The 20425-nt window shown below is 34.5% G+C and overlaps 4 protein-coding genes across 8 annotated transcripts in view; 2 read left to right on the top strand and 2 right to left on the bottom strand.

Annotated features, from left to right (window-relative positions):
• LOC118276329 (proto-oncogene tyrosine-protein kinase ROS) overlaps positions 1-1115 on the top strand; it is a 36267-nt gene extending 35152 nt beyond the window's left edge. For all 4 annotated transcript variants that reach the window (XM_050707377.1, XM_050707375.1, XM_050707376.1 and 1 more), the window contains 2 exons: positions 302-355; positions 451-1115. In XM_050707377.1, the coding sequence (XP_050563334.1) occupies positions 302-355; positions 451-851 (455 nt within the window). In that variant the 3' untranslated portion in view covers positions 852-1115. The remainder of the gene's footprint in view (positions 1-301; positions 356-450) is intronic.
• Positions 1116-1489: 374 nt separating this feature from the next.
• LOC118276173 (smad nuclear-interacting protein 1) lies at positions 1490-7718 on the bottom strand. Of its 2 annotated transcripts, XM_035594394.2 has the most exons (12): positions 7163-7703; positions 6983-7079; positions 6752-6892; positions 6562-6678; positions 6351-6448; positions 6101-6182; positions 5922-6011; positions 3982-4050; positions 3479-3823; positions 3163-3363; positions 2742-2956; positions 1490-2651 (listed from the first exon to the last, which is right to left on the bottom strand). In XM_035594394.2, the coding sequence occupies exons 1-12, from the start codon at positions 7539-7541 to the stop codon at positions 2401-2403; spliced, it is 2085 nt and encodes a 694-aa protein (XP_035450287.2). In that variant the 5' UTR covers positions 7542-7703; the 3' UTR covers positions 1490-2400. The 2 variants fall into 2 exon arrangements, with proteins under 2 accessions (XP_035450287.2, XP_035450288.2); XM_035594395.2 differs by lacking the exon at positions 6562-6678 and having other exon boundaries at positions 7163-7718.
• A 2201-nt stretch (positions 7719-9919) lies between these two features.
• Positions 9920-16922, top strand: LOC118276183 (armadillo-like helical domain-containing protein 3). Its single transcript, XM_035594407.2, has 13 exons — positions 9920-10520; positions 10601-10761; positions 11215-11382; positions 11532-11643; positions 11717-11887; positions 12781-12922; positions 13164-13243; positions 13324-13456; positions 13690-13774; positions 13861-14093; positions 14224-14350; positions 14436-14590; positions 14694-16922. Exons 1-13 carry the CDS (start codon positions 10252-10254, stop codon positions 14892-14894), a joined length of 2037 nt encoding a protein of 678 aa, XP_035450300.1. The 5' UTR covers positions 9920-10251; the 3' UTR covers positions 14895-16922.
• A 38-nt stretch (positions 16923-16960) lies between these two features.
• On the bottom strand, positions 16961-20105 carry LOC118276184 (coiled-coil domain-containing protein 149). The gene is made up of 7 exons (XM_035594408.2): positions 19850-20105; positions 19433-19687; positions 18855-19040; positions 18498-18776; positions 18330-18408; positions 18069-18210; positions 16961-17858 (listed from the first exon to the last, which is right to left on the bottom strand). Exons 1-7 carry the CDS (start codon positions 19916-19918, stop codon positions 17465-17467), a joined length of 1404 nt encoding a protein of 467 aa, XP_035450301.1. The 5' UTR covers positions 19919-20105; the 3' UTR covers positions 16961-17464.
• Positions 20106-20425: the final 320 nt, after the last annotated feature.

Genomic DNA, 20425 nt, shown 5'->3' with positions numbered 1-20425 from the left:
TATGTCGTTGTTCAAGATCCTATTGTATGTGACAACAACTATTGTTATAAAGTAAAAGAATATTCCGATGGAGTTCTTGGAAATTGCTTTACACCGACAACAATGCATTATTTCTTCATAATGACTCATTTTGTTAGCACAATAATCATAAAGCTACATAAATACATCCGCAATCAGCATGTTCCTGAAATATACAAGTGGCTGTTTTATACAATATGCGATAATTTAATTAATAAAAACAATGTCTTCATTTCATGTAAACCAAACTAACCGATGTATTGTGCATGGGCTGCATGTTCAGATGCCGTCGACAACCGCACCTACCTATTGGACGAGAATGACAACGCCTGCTTAGGTTCGTGATAACAATCACTGACTGATATTACCAGACAATTTATTATTACTTTCTTCTTATATTTCTAACAATTAATTTACCTCAAAATATTACAGATGAAGACTTCCCGGACCACATGGAGCCGTCAAGACTGCTTCCAGAGCGAACTCCAAAATATTTAGAACTTATGTACGACAGCGACTCAGCTCAGGGCACAATTTGTGACGGTTACGAGATACCGAGAGCGCCGATCACGTACATGCCTCCGTTCTCTAGGCACAGCATCGTGGGCGTGGCCCCGAACAGACTGATCAAGCCTCCGTTGTACAGAACACATTCCCTGCGCACCCAGTCCCGGCCGCCGAACGCCACGATCATTCCGTTGAGGAACGGGCTGGTGAAGCGCGCCTCGCTGTGTGAGGAGATCCGAGCCCGGGACCCGCGCCCCACCTCGTCTCGGGAACAACCGCGAGTTGACTTAGACTTTGATAAACACGTATTCAAGACTCCATTTTGAACTGTGATATTAGGAAAAAATAATTATGCAATAATAATATGTAAATTTTCCACCGAATGAGGATACTGTTTTAGAATTAAGTGAATATTTAATATTATTTATTTTGTCTAGACTACAGTTTGTAAATAGAGATGAATAAATTCGTTGTAAATATTAGTGTAAATATTCTACCTTGTTGCGATTAAGTATCTTTAGAACACATCACAAGACATTTAATATGTTTATGCATTTACAAAGCCAACTAATTAAATATATCGCCTATTACTATGCATTTTTATTTCTAATTTACTTATAATCTTATATCTATAGTGATCTATACAGTATAGACTATACTAATACAAATCTACATCATACTATTATATAAGGCTGAATGGTTTCTTTGAACACACTAACCTCCGAATCTACTGGTCCGATTTGATAAAATATAGTCCATTTGATTATTTGATGATGAGTTGAGCCACAGCAGTGGACGTCTCTCGGCTGATGATGATGATGATGATGATGATAGTCCATTTATTGAGGTAGGTTATTTAGAACCAGGCAGAGCGGGTGCGCGCAAAAGCATCTAGTTTTTAATAATTTAAAAATAAAGTTTATGTAATAGTAATTACGATAAGGGTAAAATTAAAACAAGTATATGCCTATTATTATTTTTATTTGATATATGATACGATTAATTTATTACCTTAAGTTATTTCTATTTCTAAACAAAAATAAGTATAATTGAAATAGATTTAGATAAATTCTACAAAAACGTAGTACCTAAGTATGTTATACATTTTGGTTTGGTATGTAGGTAGTGCACTAAAATGCAATGTACTTTTTAGTTGACTAATTACAAAACAAAGGTATATCGAAATGTACAATGCATAGTAAATATTTTTTCTAATAATGAATTATTTGCGGTATAAACATAAAGCAAACAAGGTAATAATCATTACTAAAAAGGCTCACCCACTTACATAAAAATAAGCTAAATAACAACTATTAAGTCTCACATCGTTATTGCCCCCTTGCTTCACATTTACGCTCATTTTATATGTACCTTTAGGTATTATACATCACAATCTTGAAGCGCCAAAAACACAACACAATAACAAACTACCTCAATCCATCATTAAATCATCAAAGGCTGACGCGCGGTCGCCATAAATCTATTTTCTTTTTCAGGAGTGTTAATTAATGACGAATTTGATAGACATGTAATAAATAGCATAAGTATTATGCTCATACTAAATCCAAGAAGTACTTTATACTAAGTAAATATCATCGATATTTTGTATAGTTTCGAAAACTACTGATTACTTAGAAGGAAGAAAAAGTAGATAGACGCGTTACACGGTTTAAGTAAGACAAATATGTTACATTGCTAATTCTGTAAATAAATCGAGGTAGTCAATAACATTAAGATGTCAATATCCTCGAAAAAATATTGCTATCGCGGATATTTACTACAAACTAAAATTTATCTAATAATAAAAATAAAATATAACTTTCTTAACTAAATATAAATTCTATGTAGTAATTACATAATTATAACTAGACTTATCTATTCGCCGTCTTCGGCAATTTCTTGCTTTATCCGTTTCTCGTGCTTCAACTGTTCGGTGGTGGTGACATTGCCCCCGATAGCGGGTGGGTCGTGGTGGTCGTCGTCCTGTGCGTCGTCCTTGCTGTTCTCGTGTAGAAGCACGTACTCCCTCTGGGAGAACCCAAACTTCACCACGTCGCGCTCAAGTAATTCCACATACCGACGGGCTTCGATTTTCTTATTATTTACGAAAGTACCGTTTGCAGATTCTGAAAAAAATAAATAAACATTAGTACTCTAATCTTTATGACATGTTATTAAAAATGACTATACAGTGTAAATAATAATCCGAAACTTACCTAAATCTATGACGTAAGGTCTAACCCTGCGTCCTTGCGTGCCGTCGGGTCTCGTGAACGGCGTGGCACGGTATTGCAGCGCCGCGTGTTGCTTGCTAATGGAAGGGTGCTCCAATGCGATGTCCACCACTTTCTTGTCTCGCCCGATCAGGAACGCTGACTGACGGTGTATGTACAGGATAGGCAATGCTTTGTCTCCTTTGAAGGGATAGAATCTGAAAATAAGAAACGAAAATTTTAACATGTCATTCAGAACAGATTTTGGTAAAATTAGCAGTACAGCGATTGTAATCTAGCAATTGACTTGGCTCTATTATACATAAGTTAAAACATAACCAGTGAAAAGTAAGTGATACATCTGAAATATGCACCACAGGGAATTAACTTCTGGCGAATAAAAATAATATGTATTTATATTTACCTCCATCTCCTCTTAGGTTGCTTAGCATCGTCGGGCTCGGTGTACTTGATCACAACCCCATTAACCGTATTGGCGTCCGCTGTCAGTTTGCCAGACAAACCAAAGTTAGGCTTTTCCTTATCTGCTGGAGTCTTGCCATCCTCTTTCTTAACCTCGGCTTTGCCCCAGTCGTACTCCTTGTTATCGTCCGCATCTGCAAATCTGTAAACACATTTTATGATTAGGATGATAAAATATTACTTTCATTTAGTGTTAAAAAAAGAAATCAAGAGCAATGTTTTTATCAAGTACATTTTGTAACGGCAGTTCTACAAACCTGGATTTGCGATCACGTGATTTAGGTTCCGTTTTGATTGGAGGTCGGCCACGGTCGGCATTCCGATCTTCATTTCGTCCAGGCCGGTCTCTCCTGTCGTCGCCTCGGTCTCTCCTTTCTTCAGGCCGCGCGTCCCTTCTTTCTTCTCCGCGTCCATCTCTTCTGTCGTCAACCCGGCTGTCTCTTCTCTCGTCGCCCCGGCCATCCCGCCTTTCGTCACCGCGCCCGTCTCTTCTCTCGTCAGGACGTCCATCTCTGAACCTTTCTTCTCTCGCTTCTGGTCTCTCTGGTCGGCGACCACGATCCTTGAAACGGTCTTCTTGACTTCGTGATCTGGAACGTTCCCTGCAAAAACAAATTTTATTAGAATTCATGTTTATGAGTATGTAAGCTAAATAGAGAGGAATTTGTCGTAATAGAGAGTTTGTTCTAATAGAGAGGAATGTCGAATTAAGTGAATTCTAGAAGAAAATAAAGATTTTATATATGAAAAAGTGAATTACCTGTGCGACGCAGGCTTGTCAGGTCTGCCAGCTGTTGCCATCACCTTTTCACGACGAACTTCGCGTGCCCTGTAATTGATAAACATCGATCATGATTAATTGCTCTATTAGTTCCTAACACAGATATACAATTCACTTGGTCTGCAATTTGGTGCACCAAACAATGAAATTACTTCAAGCTTTAACAAAAATACAACAAAAATAATAATAATAAATATATTGTGAATTTGTTATTCAACTTATGTGCCCTACCCGGTACAACAAAAATATTTTGCATTAATATTTTTGGAGCTTAGGTATTCAATTTCTTGTGACATTTAAACCTCAGCTGTACGATAAATACTTTTGTAAAGCAAACTTGATAAGAAAAATGTATCGAAAGTATACTTATTCAAAGTTTTGAATATTATGCGATTGGCATATTTTCGTTAGTATTTTTGTGTAATAAAACAATATATTCATTAATTAATCTTCAACACGAAGAACCAATTATGTTTGACACTCCTTTAAATCGTACACTTACCATTACTTTGAAACGCAATGTTGATATCACGAGCATACCTACTGTGTTCCACTTTTTGTGATCTCCTCATGTTTTGAGTAATTTATGATGATCTTATCCAAATTGCTCTCATCTCAACAAGCCAAGACTCAATTACAAAGGCTTTCCTTTGTATCGTCAGTAGCGCTAAAAATGCGCGTGGCCGTAATCTTTTTGTATTCAAGGTTTTAGCTATCTTTGCATTACAATCTGACACAAATCTGTTTATTTTCTTTTAAAATTTTAAGTTGTAATAACATAGTTTTAGTCCACATGTCCACTTGAAGTGTTTATTGCTCTTGCCATTGACTTGTTCTTGTCTTTTTCAGTTTTTCTCCATTTTGCCAATCAAGGCGTTATTTTAAAAGCTTAAGAAAAGCGTTATTATTTTATCAATGCAATAAAAGCAGTTCTCAAAATCGCCAAAAACATATTTTCTGATATGAAGTATTTCTGATTGATGTCTGTTCATGCTCATTTCATTTTCTATATAATCCCAAGTGTTCCACAAGTAAAATAGTTTTCAAAACAAGCAGAGTTGCTACAGAAATGGTAAAAAGCTGTCTTGCTGTTCCAGTTCAAGTGCAGTTGTGTTACTTGTTCCAATCAATCCTTGACATTTTCAATAGATATTGTAACATCATGTTTTGTCTTTAAATATCAATGTCGTTTTGAGACCTGATCAACATATTAAGTATATCCTTATCTAAATGAACAAACAAATTAAAATTGAAATATCCATCATTCAAATATTTTTCACATCAATTTCCTGTGAGTACAAAATTGGAGTCATTTGTTACTAATTAACAGGTCATTGAATGTCTAAATCATTTCATCTTCTTGATTCTTATATGGTTGTCTAGTTTGTGTTATTCTTCCTCATTCTGAGTTCCATGATTGTTACACTCCACACTGTTCCATCTTTATCTCATTCTTGAGTATCTCCTACGTAAGTAGTATTTCAGTGTTTGTTGAGTATTGAAAGTTTGCATAGGAATCCCTCGCAGAAAGCATTTCAGTGCTTATTTGAAAATTAAAACAATAATCCTCTGCTAATAAGCATTCCGATAAATCTATAACAATTCATTGTCTCACACATGCCTATTGCAAGTATCATTTAAGGTGCAAATATTAAAATATCTTTGCAACACCAACATGCTCTGATCACTATATTTTTCTGTAGAGTGGACACTGTAAAAATAAATATAGTTATTTAACGTTGCGGGTACACTGTTACTGGCCAGTTGTGGCCAGCACACGCATGCAATAACACTCTGTACTATATGTGTGATAATGTTTTAAATAGATAAATAATCGTCTTTAAAACCAGTTACCAGTTATGGTAAACCTCAGTGTCAACTTAATTATAATTAGCAGTAAGGAACATATTTGTACATACCTCTCAGGTGCAAATCCTTCTTCATGGTACCTCTCCTTCCTGTCTGGATAGTCCCTCTCGCGGTAGCGGTCGTTGTCAGGTGGACCACGCCTAATGACAAGATTAGCTCAGTTTTAGTAAATAATTATATCATAAAAATTATATTAACATAATAACATAAATGAATAAACAAAGCTTACCTTTCACGATAGTCTCTTCTATCTTCATACTCCCGCCTTTTTGGGCCTCCTCGCTCTTCAAACTGATTGAAACGGTTTAACCCTAAAACAAAGCAAAACCAATAAGAAAATATTCCATTTTAAAGTGCAAAAAATAAGTTATAACAATCAAATACCACATGTGGTATTTAATTTTACAAACCAATAAGAAAATATTCTACTTTAGTGACCATGTGGTATTTAATTTTCCAATAATCAATTAGACACTTACCTCTAGAATCATCCCTTGGATGGTAGCGCTCTTCATGTTCTCTAGGCCGCCTCTGATATTCTTCTTTGGGAGACCTATGGTCTTCATATCTGTGATTCCTAAACATAATAAAAACATTATTAGAAATAGATAGTAAACACATGTTTCCCCAACTACGACCAGCACATTAAAGTATCCTACAAGCAAACATTAATGCATACTTGTAATGTACCTTTTATAGTCATAATCCCTCTGACGTCTATTATGTTCTTCATTAGGATCATGATATTGGGAGCTTTGGCCAAATTTCTCTCTATATCTATCATTTTTGTCTTGATATTGTGTATATCTGCAATGATTTTATGATGTAGTGTAATAAGTATTACACATTATCATTTAAGAATAAAAAGCTATTAAATTACCTGTCATTGTGTTCCCTGTCGTACTGTTGATATTGTTCTTGATACTGCTGCCTCCTTTCCTTGCTGGATCCACGGTAAAAACGTTGCACTTCACGTTCCCTTTCATATTCTTCAGGAGACACTGATCTTTGGTATTCTTTCCTAAAAAGTGATAAAGAATGTATTAGAATATGGTTTATCATACAAAACTGTAATGAAAAGTAACATTGAATAAGAATCTCAAACACTTACTGGTTATAGTAGGACCTTATTGGAGGATTTGCTTCTTCTGAAGACTCGCGGCGTTCTTTGACCACGCTATGCAGACGGCGCTGGGTTTGTTCTTCATCTGAGAGATAAGATTACATTACACATTTGCACATAACAAACAACAAAACAAAATTCACCAAACATTGGAAGAAAGTAACTTACCTTGTGCGCCAGCCGAAGTACTGCGTGGTCTTTTATGTTTGCGCTTATGTTTCCGTTTCTTCTTTGAAGATATTTCGCCTTCACTTACTGAAGACACATCTTCCGCGCCAGAGCCGCTTTCTTCCGCAGAATCTGAACGCCTCTTTTTCTTACTGTGCTTCTTCTTCTTTTTCTTATGCTTCCGCTTCTTTGAGCGTTTCTGATCTTCAGAATCACTCTCCGACTCAGAAGATTCAGCACGTTTCTTTTTCTTTTTGTTGTAGCGGTGTTCCGACACCGAAGAATCGTCACTCTCGCTACCAGAAGAACTGCTATTTTCACTTACATCAGATTCCTCAGAATCCTCAGAGGATGTGTGATGACGCTTCTTGGATTTCATTATTTATTATTTTTACACTAAAGTGGTAGAGTTATTGAAAAACACAACGACACCACGACACCAAAAACAAGATGCTATGACGTCCGCACTACTCGGAGCGCGAATGAATAATGAATGATTGTGAAGACGGCTCGCCGCTCGGCCGCTCGCGTCTCACGTTCACAGTTATTTTCCCTGTTATTAGGTTGGCAAACCTGAGCGCTGTATTGCCACATTCAGCATATTATTAACCCTTATACGAAATTGTATGCGTGTACATTTTTATTACCCATGGTACTAATTATAATTTTATTATTTATGTAATACTATGTTATACATAAAAAAATAACTACATTTTGAATTAGCATACCGCTGCTTGGCTCCTATTGATCATAGCTTTATGTTTTATAGCCTATATCTAGTCTTCCTCGATAAATGGCCTATCCAACACAAAAAGAATATTCAAATCGGACTGGTAGTTTTGCTGTTTAGCTCGTCCAAACAAATAAACAAACGCTTCAGTTTTATGTATCAAATTATTTTAAAAATATGTATGTATATATTATATCTATATGTATATTATTAAGTAAAGAAGATAGAAGTACTGTACATATAAACATGATCCATGCAGATTATTGATGGGCGATTTTTCGATTTTTTTTATTAAAATGAATTAATATCTAGTAAATACTGAGTATTTATCATTTTTTCACATCAAAAACAGTTGAGTACAGTATTAACCGAAATAGGGCCCATGTCTAATGCGGGTTGTTAAAGATGTGTAATGTAATCAGAATCATCCGATTTTTCATTCAAACTCGAATCTTCACAAGTATCAGACACTGTATGAGACTCATTGTTTACTTCTAATAATATTAACCTGTCCATTTCAGAGTCCATGCACTTTCACATATTATCTCTTTCAGAACTTGTGTTCAAAGTTCAATTTGGTGCACATGTTCGTTTTGCCAAACTTCCGTCATGATCGGCTGAAAGGCTTCATCAGTTAATTTCACGATGTTGTTTGCCTCATGTCTCCATTTTTAACTACAAATCGCCTTTTGACAAGACCCTATATAAATTCGATTGCATTTAAATCACCTTGGTATGACGGCGGTAATCTAGCCACCTTATGACCGTAAGCAGTCTTCTTCGTATATTGGAGTTTCTCTGTGCTCTTTTACAATTTTATATAATTGGAATTTCACCATGGTAGACAGATAGAATATAGAATAGTTTTTATATGATAACTTCTTATTAGTTAGCCAGTTTTTTAATATCGGTTTTCTTCTTATCTTTTTAATTTAGATACTTGCCGAAAAGTCAAATTCATTATCTACTTATTTAAAATTAACAAAAAAATACTGTTTTCTTAGAACTTAGAGATATACCTATTGTGTATTGTGACTTTGTGCGTAGTAATGATGTCATTGTTATTGTTATCTTTTCAATGGAAAAATTAAATAGCACATGGACCCTAAAAATAGTTTTTTACCTGAGGTGGATAATAATAGGATAACCCGAGTGTCTTCAAATTAATTCCGAGAAAACCGGTAGCTTATTACTAGGTGATAAGAATTGTTGTATTAACAGTAACAATCGCAGATGATATAGAAAACTTAAATACCACATGAATACTAATATGTACTAGTATGTTTTACCGTTCTGCGAGATAGTGATCAAACATCAACCCATTGGAATTAAAAGGGTTTATTCATATAAGTTTATATTTTTAAGTATTAAGTATCTGAAGAAGGAATGAAAATTAATCACCACCCCGAAACAAGGCGGAATAGTGATTTCAAAATTTCAAACGTATCGGTACCTAATTTGAAGTTATAAGTCCAAGTTCCTCAAGATGATTATCTATACCGTCTGTTAGGGGTGTCTTAGTTATCTTAAATTTATGTAACACAAGGTGTTTTACCTTAGTCGTTCATTTAAACTTAAACTAATCTTGTCCATATCAAAAAGCGTGGTCTACTTGACAAAGACTGCTTCCTCGGTAGGGACTATCCACACTGTTCCAGATTATAAAGAATGTTTGTTTGATGGAATACTTAGTTCCCAGACACCGTGTGACTTTTAGTCAAAAAGTACTCATAAGAGTCTTAAGGTTACGTGAAATATTACGGGGCCCGTAGCAAATGCTACTCTTACTTTGTGATGTTGTTAATTCGGCACTGCATCTAATAGACAGGAATGACATGTACCATGAAGATGATTATAAAAAATCCCATTAAAAATACGAAGGAGTATTAATATCAATAATATGCAGAGTCAGTATATCGATTTTTCAATATACCGATTTCTACGATTCGACTACGAATGGCGACGACTAGTACCCTGCTTCATGCGCCATAGACATCATCATAAACTTAATGACAATGTTTCAGTTGACGTTTTCTATTAGAAATGTCAAGGAGGAACTTAAGAATGATCAAAAGAGTGAAAGTGTCAAGTGAGGGAGGAAAGACGGAAACTTTATAATATTTTAATTTACTGAACAAATACTTAGATGCTATATTGCATACGATAATTTTGACGAGATATATTATCGTGCAATACATTCTTATCCTCATAAGAAAAAGCAATAGTATTCAACCAAATACATGTTTTGTATTATGGTTTATTAATTATTGTAGATACAAAACGTCGCTTGATAAAGCATCGTTGGCATACTTTTTGGAGTGATTAAAAGTGAGAAATTGTGTTACACCCTATCAGAGAAATGGCTACACGGAAAAGAAGCGGTTCTGGGTCTAAAAGACACCTGAAGGAGAAAGTTGTACAAATCTATGAGTCTTTCTTTAGAGGTGAAGATTTAACCACAGATAATGCCACATTCTGGGATGAATTCTTTCTCCTCAAGCCTAAAATTCCACAACTTGAAGCTGAAATTCACAAGCTGTCTGTAGAACAACTCATGAGCATGAAAGATAGTATGAATTTACTTGTATCACAATGTATTGAAATGTTAGGGCAGGAACATCATATAAGGTACCATTTAACTTGTTGAAAACAAAATAAAAAGTAAATATTAACAACAGAATTACCTATTTGACTTAATGTTATTTCAGATTGGTGTATGCACTTCAAACTCTCAGTGCTCTTTTAATAACAATGTACCAAAGAGCTGCCCAAGACTCTAATATCAATGTTAAAACAGTTTTAATTGGATCAGATAATCCTGACATGAAAATGCAAAAGTTGTTTGAACATTGTAACACCATTTTATCAGGTAATACATAGTTTATCTAATAACTAATAAGAGTAATAAGTATCAAGTCATAGAAAAGAAAAGAAAGGGTCACAATTTTCACCATAAGTGGTGGCCAATCTAGTGATAATCAACTACAACCTATTACCCTGTAAGCTCATACATTTTTGTTCTATTGTTCTATATACATATATGTATCTACACACATTTGTGCACTATAATATTTCCTGCACAATGGGCTAGTCCAGGTAGACAGACTGGCCATGATCTAAATCAGTAAGGGACTTAATTTATTTTATTTTATGTTTCTACTAAGAAACACTAAACAATAAGAAGTACTTATAGTTCTACTACTTAAACTGGTTGTAGATAAACACACCATACTTATCAAATCTGTTCTGCAGTACTAGGATTTCATAATATATTAAGAAGTGTATTACAAACTGAAGTTACAATAATGATATACATTTACAGGTGATGTTCCAGACAGTTTAAAGTCAATGGTTCTAAAGCTCCTTTTAGTAATAGCAACAGGCCTTGACAACATAGATGAAAATCCTCTGGTTGAGTATTTTATGCAGAACTCATTGTTTGAGTCCCTAATACAACTACTTTGCACCTCCACAGAGAGACAACACCATGGTAAATTACTATTATTATTACATTTTTTTAGCTGCATTATATTTTTATACTGTTTGTATTATGCTTGTTGAATCAGCTTGCATAATTCCACCTATGTAAATATTTTTATAAGTTCTATGTATAAAATTACTTTTTTCATATCTTTTTAGGGTATGATGTGGTCATGCTGTTGATGTTTTTAGTAAATTATAAGAAGCAAGAATCTGCTAATCCTTATGTTGTGAAATTATCTATACTAGATGATGAATTAGCTTTAAATGGGTATGTATTGTGTAGAAATATGAAATTAACTATTGAAGTTATGAAGACAGTAATTAAGTTATTTATTTTTTAGGTATGGACAAGTGATTACGGCAGCTCTGAATGACTATGTGATGTCAACATTTGGTAGTATGCAAGGGGGTGGAAGTGGAGGTGGTTGGCTCTCTTCCTTCACAAGTATGGTTGGTGGGATATTTATGACCAGTGATGAGACACAACCAGTTATCAGAGGTCAGAGGGGCAGGTAAGAAGGGTTTTATTATACAATCAAAACTTGTTACATGGTTATAAAAGAAGTATTTATTTTCAATTGATTTTGGTTGCAATTGTTCTCCGTAACAGCAGTCAATAAACTTCTGTAAAGGTGTTTATCTATTCTAAGGAGTTAAAACTTTACAATCTTTGAAACATGAAACGTGATTGCATAAAATTATTATATTCAGAGTACATGATTTTATTAGGCTTCTTACTACGTTGTTCTATGTAACTGCGCAAACGTAATGGCAATGCAATGTTAACGACGGCGACCGATATTACGTGTATAGGTAAAAATTATAGCATAACTATGAGTTACGCTTGTTTGTATAACGCTATATCTAACATAGATATTTGATAAGTAATAATAAACGAAATAGTGCATTATATATGAAAAGATCAGATAAGATTAGAGAATAATGTACATAGTATGTATTTGAACCATTGTTATTTGTAATCACAATCAGTACTAAGGGTTAGTATGAGTTTGCTTTACGTTTAAAGTAATTGAAACGAGAGCGCGTTCGTGGCTCTGATTGGCCGGCTCGAATAAACCAACTAATGAGAGTGCTTAACGTGCTCTCGTTTCGATACTTTTAAACGTAAAGCAAACTCGTACTAATGGTAGAGAATACTAAAAATTAGTTTTATGTACTTAGTATGTTCTTTATTTAACTGTTCCCTTACTGAATAAAATTGGCTAGACCACAACCAGGACATAGTAGGTATTACTTAAATCTTGTCTGAAGACAAAATTATATGAAGTAAAAGTACTTGGAAATCTTTATTATTATTTTATTAAGGACACATTGCTAGGTACACCAAACGATATTCAAATTCCCTCTATTGCTCGTCATATAAAACTTACTTAACTTATCGCAGTGGAGCTGAAGAAGGAATGTTACTGGCATTGTATGAGGCAGCTCACTTGAATCGCAACTTCATGACGACACTGGCCCATTCCTCGTCGGCTGCAGCTTCGTCAGCGCCGCCTTCGCCACCAGCTACATTACCACCGCATCAGGTTAGCTACAGGACTATTTATTTAACATGTTTGTATATGATAATAAACCTGTATGAGCTCCCAAAGTTACATCATCTCTTTTGAGTTAATCCAGAAGTATTATCGTGGGTGGATCACATAGTTCTAGTCGTTTTATTCGAATACCAGAAGAATCCTGCCGTTTAGTGTTCTATTACCCATGTAAAAGCAGGTAATGTAATGATAATGTCATTGTACTAAAGGTATTACTTAATTGTTTCAGACTCCGCCTAATTTAAGTCAAATCCAAGCTCTTGATAATGAGCAACCTACCAATCTGCTAGTCACATTCTTCCAATATTGGTAAGTCTCACTTAAAACAAAAACAAAAAAACAAGAAATTTCTGATGTCTCCATAATAAAATGTTCTATTAATTTTTCAGTTCCATTGTAATGGCAGACACACGCAGCGAAGCTAGCATCAATAAATGCAGTCTATGTTTCATAATACTTACTTGTATAGTGGAAGAACAGTTTGCAAATTCTATTATGCATGACCAGAATCTTACTTTTAAGGTAAAATAACTTTTATTACAAATAATATAAAGCTTAAGAATATTCTTAAATGATTGAATGTTCTAATAAGTCCCTGGTATCTTTCTTGTGAATAGGATTAGAAGAAATATTTTTAACTCTAACACTTTGGAAAAAGTGCTAAATACTTTGGGTAGAAATAAAAATATGAAAATAAAACACATGGTTACTCTACATGTCTTGAGCCTCGATAAATATTCTATTAACTTTTTTAGGTACAACTTTATAGGCTCCCAATGCGTCATAGGAAAATAGTTCTAGAAGAGCCACCATCCCAGCCTCTTGCATCTACCCTAATAGGTAAGCAAAACACGTTATTAAAATATTTACTCATAATGCTACTTGGACATTGATGAAACGTAATATTACTGTATATAATTTTACAGATCTTCTCGTCGAGTTCATAATGTGTCATTTACTAAAGAAGTTTCCTGGGGAACTCTATCAGTTGTGTATAGGCGTGTTGCTGCGATTACTTAGCTACCAAAAGCGATGTCGCGTGAGACTCGCTAGAGACTGGCGACCGCTATGGGCCGCACTGATTGCCCTCTTAAAGTTCTTAGTTACCAACGAGAGTACTTTACTGCGGAGGCATAACATCTTCATCATGATCCAACAGGTACCTATTCAATATTTTTCTATACTACCTTATGTAAGCAAATCAAGTGTTTGTTCTGATACTCAAGTGGTTTTATACGAGTATTTCCTTACCTGTCACATTCTCACAAAGTATTCTGTTTTATTTCTAGGTCGTGAACATTTTCAACGTGTTTATCACGTTTGGCGACACCTTTCTGCCGACCCCTGTATCCTATGACCAATTGTACTACGAATTAATCCGAATGCATCAAGTATTCGATAATCTCTTCTATATGGGTAAGATTCTGAACTAAACTACTTATTTTTTTATTTCTCTACTGGATAAATGGAACTCACATCTTGTCTACATTTTAATTTACAGCTTTACGATATTCGACCAGTGATGGTGAATTTAAGGCAGAGGCGCTACGCCTTGCCAACTGTTTGGTGAATGTTCGAGCTATCATACAACACTTTTCGCCTAAGATTGAAGCCTGGCTGGCCATGCAAAATCTTTCCACACCCACTGAAGATCAGGTCAGTACTTTAAAGTGTTCCATAACTCTACTAGCAGCTTTGTGCATTGAAAATTGTTGTTGTAAATGCTGCATTATTTTCACACATTTCATTAACATTACAGATTCTAGAGGTAGTCAGAAAGAACTATGACAGTCTAATCCTGAAGCTACAAGAAGGACTAGAATCGTACGAGAGGTACTCAGAACGAGAACATCGTCCCCTCCTGTCTCGTCTTGTGCTAGCTGCGCGGCAGAGGAGCGACAACTCGGCCTTACATCACCACACCGCAGCTGCATTGGAACATTACACCAGCATTTCCTGAAGGTATTAAGTATATCACACCCACAAGGCGTACGATACAACTGTTTACGACGCCCGTAAAATCTTACGTCGATAGATTTTCATAATACTATAAGGCTAGCGACGTTAACCTACATTACTAAAATTTATGGCTGTTGTCAAGGTAAACGCACTTTTATGTCATTTAAAATTTTGAATAAATATGTGATAATAAAGTACCTATCAGAATTAGCTTCTCCTGGTTGTTTATATGCAACTGATTGTTCATGAAATTATGTACCCTCTTATGTATTATTTACATCTTTGTAAGCCTAGTCGTTACTAGCATTTAAACTTTGTAGAATACAGAATGGCTATAAAATTATATCTTAATTTTAATATATCCTTTTTCAAACTTGTAAGGTCATTAGATGGCATAGATAGATCATATCAATGTGAATCGATGTCACTGATAATTGACATGTATTACCAAAGTTTAAAATTAATACCAGTTGTGACAAGATTAAAGGATAAAAAGATAATTTAATGTAGTGCTAATATTTCTTTTACTATAACTTAAATATCTAAGTTAATTTTTAGTGTTGTATTGTAAGGTATTCCTATATTTTATTTACTTATTCTTGAATGTTATTTAAGGTTTAGTATTTCTATTTGGTTGTTGTATGAACCGGAATGAGCATTAAAAACTTTATTAATCTATATTCGTAAATAACAGGACTTTACCTGACTATCAATTCCATGGTAAAAGAAAATCTTGTTTGACATAGTTTAAAGGTTCTGTAAACTACAATACAAACAACGTGTGGTATTTTATGGCCTGAAACTGAGCTAAGCGGGCACCCGCGATGGGCAACCGTCGCATGTCTATACGATGTGCGGACGTGCGTCCACACACGTGTAGGCTCCGTGGGATTTACGCAGTGTCGCTAGTTTAATTTTAATTAGGCCCGCCGCACATACACGCCCTCACAGGTAGATAACAAAATAAATTCAATAGTATTTGCAACCAGTAATCACAAATACCCATAGATGGAACAATGGGACACTGATAAGTAGGTGACAATTGACAATGCAGTTAGCAGGAAATATGATAAGGGATGACCTATGTTCATAATTACTGCTAACTTCACCTATCTATCTATTGTTTCCTTTCTCTACCTATCTATTGTTTTTTATCTCCATTGTTTAACGTGAGAAATTACTGTTATGAATTCTTGAAATTAATTCTTATCATTTAAAACGTACCTAATTGTGACATTGTTAACATTCTTTTGAACCACCCACCCTGCATAGAAAGATCACTTCTATTCTTTGTAAGCATTTATTTGTGAAAACGTCACGTACACCTTTTTTTAAGGGGTGAAAATCATCCACGAGCGGGAGTGTCAGACTCTTACTGACTAAAATCCACCCCGTTCCTACTCCTGCTTTTCGAGCCGGAGCCGTAAACCCGCTAGGTAATCCGCAGTTCCGGATCAAGCATCAGCCCTACTGGACTCCATCTGTGGTGGTCTGATGGCTCTATATATATATATATTATATATAATATATATATATAGTACATGAGAGACGCCGATTGCTTACCATCAGGTGGTCCGCCAGCTTGTTTATCACCCATCCTTCCAAGATAAATAAGTATAAATGGCGAAATTGTACATGTTACGTTTGTAATAAAAAGACTTAATAAAGTCCATTTGCCTGGTTCCATGCGTTACGGCCCGTGCCCATGCGAAGTGCCCGTTTTACGCAGTTTCGGCCCTACCACCTGCATAGTTATGGCCAGTTATGTTAAACATATTTTTTAGATGCTTATGCTTAGTGTACCTATTTATATTATTGGCCATGTATTTTTAGAAGTTATTATACTACATATTTAAACAGAAATGTTTTAGATTATTTAGACATTGTAACAGATTAACATTAAACATTAATGAATTTGGATAAAAGTGTGTATGAGAGCGAAAATAATTTTGATATGTGTATATAGAGTTTTAAAATGTGAAGTATATTAAAATAGTTATTAATTTAATAAATTATTTTTGTGGACATATTTAACTTTATTTTTTCACCTATAAATAAAAGGCAATGTTCAAGACAATAATAATATAATTCGACACAAACGCAATAACAATTAATTAAACATACATCAATACTAACATAGATAGACTAGATAATTGCTTTGGTAAGACTAGAATTCTTTCACAGCTTTGGAATGAAGAATTTCAATTAATATGTAAACTTGGGTTGATAGGAACTCGAAGGCGAACAGACACAAAATTTTGAACTAATATATTTGAAAAAAAGTACTTATAGTAGAAGCCCCCTTGACGAAGATTTCGTGATAAAAAATCTTTATGGTATTACTTTCCACCAATGGAAGAACTTTTGTGTGCTGAAGTGTGACAGTAATAGTAATAGTAGGCTCCCCTGCCATCACATACCATATTGGCAACAGACTAAAATTAATTTATGTTGAAGTCCCATTCAACATTGTGCCTCGCCACCCTAAAACCCACCCTGTTTTGATAATATTTCTCTGCAAATTGTACTCTTATGTTACAGCCATTGTCAGATACCAAATAACTTATTGCATTAATTTGTCGGTTTTAGTTCTGCAAGAGCTTCCTTCACTAAGTCTTGTAAATCTTGTGGCAAGACTGTCTTGGAGAGGTTCCTTCTTAGCTCTTGGCACTCTTCGACGTCATCCTCATCATCATCGTCATCATATGTCTTCCTTAGGTCTCCTGATGACCCATCACTGGTCTCTTTATTCATCTCATCATCACTATCAGAAAACTTATTCCTATTATTCTCTGAACTGTCATGGGACTTAAGTTGTTCCTTTGAATCATTTGATTTAACAGACCCAGAGTCTGTCAAAAACTCATCCATCAACATTTGTGATGGAAATATGGGAATGTATTTCTGACCATTGCACCAACTCTCTAAAGTTTTTTCTAGTTCAGTTATTCTATTAGCCAGAATTCTGCAAATAAAATGTATTTATGTATATAACAATATTCCCAGTTACTTGTGTTACATTGACAAGATAAATCCTTGGATACAGGATATACACAACTATCTGTGGACTGTGGATATGTAATTTAGATAACAGTTTGTAATATGCCACTCTACTAAAACAATATTTGAAAATAAAAGTACTATCCTTAACATGGGACATGAAAATAATACATACTGATTAGTCTTCCTTTGATGTTGTAAGGCAATTGACTTATCATTGAGAGCCTCAAATAGGCCAAGACAGAGAGACTTCAATTCTGCTGCTGAACCCTGCTTCAATCCTGCCTTAGAATAAATGTTATCCAGAAATTCTCTAACTGTAACAGTAAAACATGTTCTTTTAGCCACAAAACTCATGTTTAGTTTATTAATTATACATATTTGTAACAAATTCCATTCATAAGTAGATGTGATTAATTATAATAAATTTTAATACCTTGTTTCTGTGTCATAACATCTGCAAAACCTTTTTTCATCTGCAAAGAGTAATTTTTACTCCTATTATCAAGTAATGTCTGAAAACAATAAAATTACCATGGTTATCAAGTGGTATTTCCTGTATGTACTGATAAACCAGAATTAATGGCTAAAAAGGATAACAAACCTTATATTTTGTAAGTGTTCTCTTTATAATTTCCTTCTCTACTTGGAGCTGTGTTATTCTTTCATGAAGGTATTTATTTTCAGTAACTAGAGCATCAATGTCAACTATAGGCTTTGGGGGATCTATGTCATTACTGTCCTGCAGTTTAGTTCTGTTGGACAAGATATAACTGATCTGATGGCTCAACCTTTGTACTTTGTTTTTATAGTAATCTCTGTCAGAAACCAATTCTTCTTTTTCATCCAATGTTGCCCTGTAGTCCAGCTGCATTTGTTGGTACTGAAACCACCATGAACATTGTTAATAAAAGAACAATTATTTTTATTTTAAAGTAATGCTATTATGATGTGAACAAACCTTCTTTTGATTTTTTTCAAGTTCATTGACCAGCTGTTCATAGTCTTTGTGAGAGTAGCTGAATATAGTTGAAGACTTTTTGTGTCCATTCACTTCATCAGTGAGACTGTCCCGTTTTTGCAGCTGTTTCTTTAGAGCTACTATATCCTCTTTAGCTTCCTCTAACTTGCTTTTAAGAGATTCAACCTTAAAGTGACATAATTATTATTTATTTTAAAAGGGACATTGGAAATGAAAGTGCTAGCTATTTACAGCACCTTGCATGCCTCAAAGAGCCATCAAACCACTACAGATGGGGCCCAATAGGGGTGATGCCTCGCCTCACCCAAGGCAGGAGAAGTCATTGGATGATTGCCCCCCCACAAAAAAGGCTATTTACAACATTATAATATGCTACTACACTGTACTCTTTATTGACATGTAAAAGTGTTATTTTGTAACCTACTTGCAGAAATAAATTTCATTTACACTAGAGTGCAGAGTAACTTCAATTTAATTCATTTATAAATTAAATTAATCAATAAAGCAAGCAAGATTAGGTAATATATATTAGTTACAATAAACGAAAACTATTTTACCTCTAACTTCAGCATATTGTTATGGTCTTGTGTTTTAGCAAGCATCTCCCCACCAGTAATAGTATTAGTAGGAGTTAGTCTATAAGATATATTGTTAGAACCTGGACTAGATTTCAGAGGCACTGTCTTCTTGCACATCAACTGTTCTACTAACACCTTGAATCTATCCCTCTCCATGCTGCATTTGTCTAATTCTCTGCTCATAATTGATAAAGCATCTATTTTACTTTGTAACTTACTTTTTAAAACTGAATTCTGAAATAAAAATACAAATAAGTTGGACACAGTAGTGGAGTTTACATGCATCATTTTCTTAATTTGGAATTTATGGATGAACTATGGATATTTTATTTGGATAGTAAATATGTGCAGTCAGTGAGTATTCTTATTCTAATAAATTATTATATATTTATTTACCTCAAGAACATAATCGTCTAATTGTTGATCTTGAAATTTGACTTTAGTCATAGATGATTTGTGGAACATGGTTATATTTATTTTATATTTTAACTTTTGCTACAATAGGTACACTTCATAATATATTATTTTTTGTTTGTTTGCGGAGCGCACTTAAACTCAACGTTAGCCATGAAATAGTTTTTCATTCACAAACTGATAAGACAAGTGATAGCTGATTTCATTTCATTGACATTTTGACTTAACAAACTTGACATGATCAAGCACAATGACATTTGTTTGACAATTTACAGGTCATAGAGTGATATTGATTTACCTTTTAAAGATCCACCATACACCATCCAATTCGGGTTTTCCTAAAATGCGAAGCGGATACAAAATAGATAAATGTATTGTTATAAGTTCCTATTACTATCAGACGTTCATTGGTGTTTTTAGATCTATATTTATTTTATTCAATCAACAAAAACATTAACTTCGATGAATGCAGATAATGCAGAATGAATGACGCACCTGAATGCACCACTCTACTGCAGTGAATGAATAGTAAATAGTAATAAAGGGCTACTCTAGTGA

Source organism: Spodoptera frugiperda, chromosome 31 (assembly GCF_023101765.2).
Source record: "Spodoptera frugiperda isolate SF20-4 chromosome 31, AGI-APGP_CSIRO_Sfru_2.0, whole genome shotgun sequence".
Lineage (NCBI taxonomy): Eukaryota > Metazoa > Arthropoda > Insecta > Lepidoptera > Noctuidae > Spodoptera > Spodoptera frugiperda.
This window is presented reverse-complemented; position numbering and strand designations above follow the sequence as displayed.

Excerpts from the sequence above, each read along its gene's own strand:
- LOC118276183 (XM_035594407.2), top strand. The coding sequence starts at position 10,252 with ATGGCTACACGGAAAAGAAGCGGTTCTGGGTCTAAAAGACACCTGAAG. Across the intron at positions 11,644-11,716 it reads GATGAATTAGCTTTAAATGG|GTATGGACAAGTGATTACGG; the intron begins GTATGTATTGTG and ends TTTATTTTTTAG. Across the intron at positions 12,923-13,163 it reads CTACATTACCACCGCATCAG|ACTCCGCCTAATTTAAGTCA; the intron begins GTTAGCTACAGG and ends TAATTGTTTCAG.
- LOC118276173 (XM_035594394.2), bottom strand. The coding sequence starts at position 7,541 with ATGAAATCCAAGAAGCGTCATCACACATCCTCTGAGGATTCTGAGGAA. Across the intron at positions 6,893-6,982 it reads ATAAGGTCCTACTATAACCA|GAAAGAATACCAAAGATCAG; the intron begins GTAAGTGTTTGA and ends ATCACTTTTTAG. Across the intron at positions 3,364-3,478 it reads TCACGTGATCGCAAATCCAG|ATTTGCAGATGCGGACGATA; the intron begins GTTTGTAGAACT and ends ATGTGTTTACAG.
- LOC118276184 (XM_035594408.2), bottom strand. The coding sequence starts at position 19,918 with ATGTTCCACAAATCATCTATGACTAAAGTCAAATTTCAAGATCAACAA. Across the intron at positions 19,688-19,849 it reads TAGACGATTATGTTCTTGAG|AATTCAGTTTTAAAAAGTAA; the intron begins GTAAATAAATAT and ends TTTTTATTTCAG. Across the intron at positions 17,859-18,068 it reads CATCAAAGGAAGACTAATCA|AATTCTGGCTAATAGAATAA; the intron begins GTATGTATTATT and ends TTTTATTTGCAG.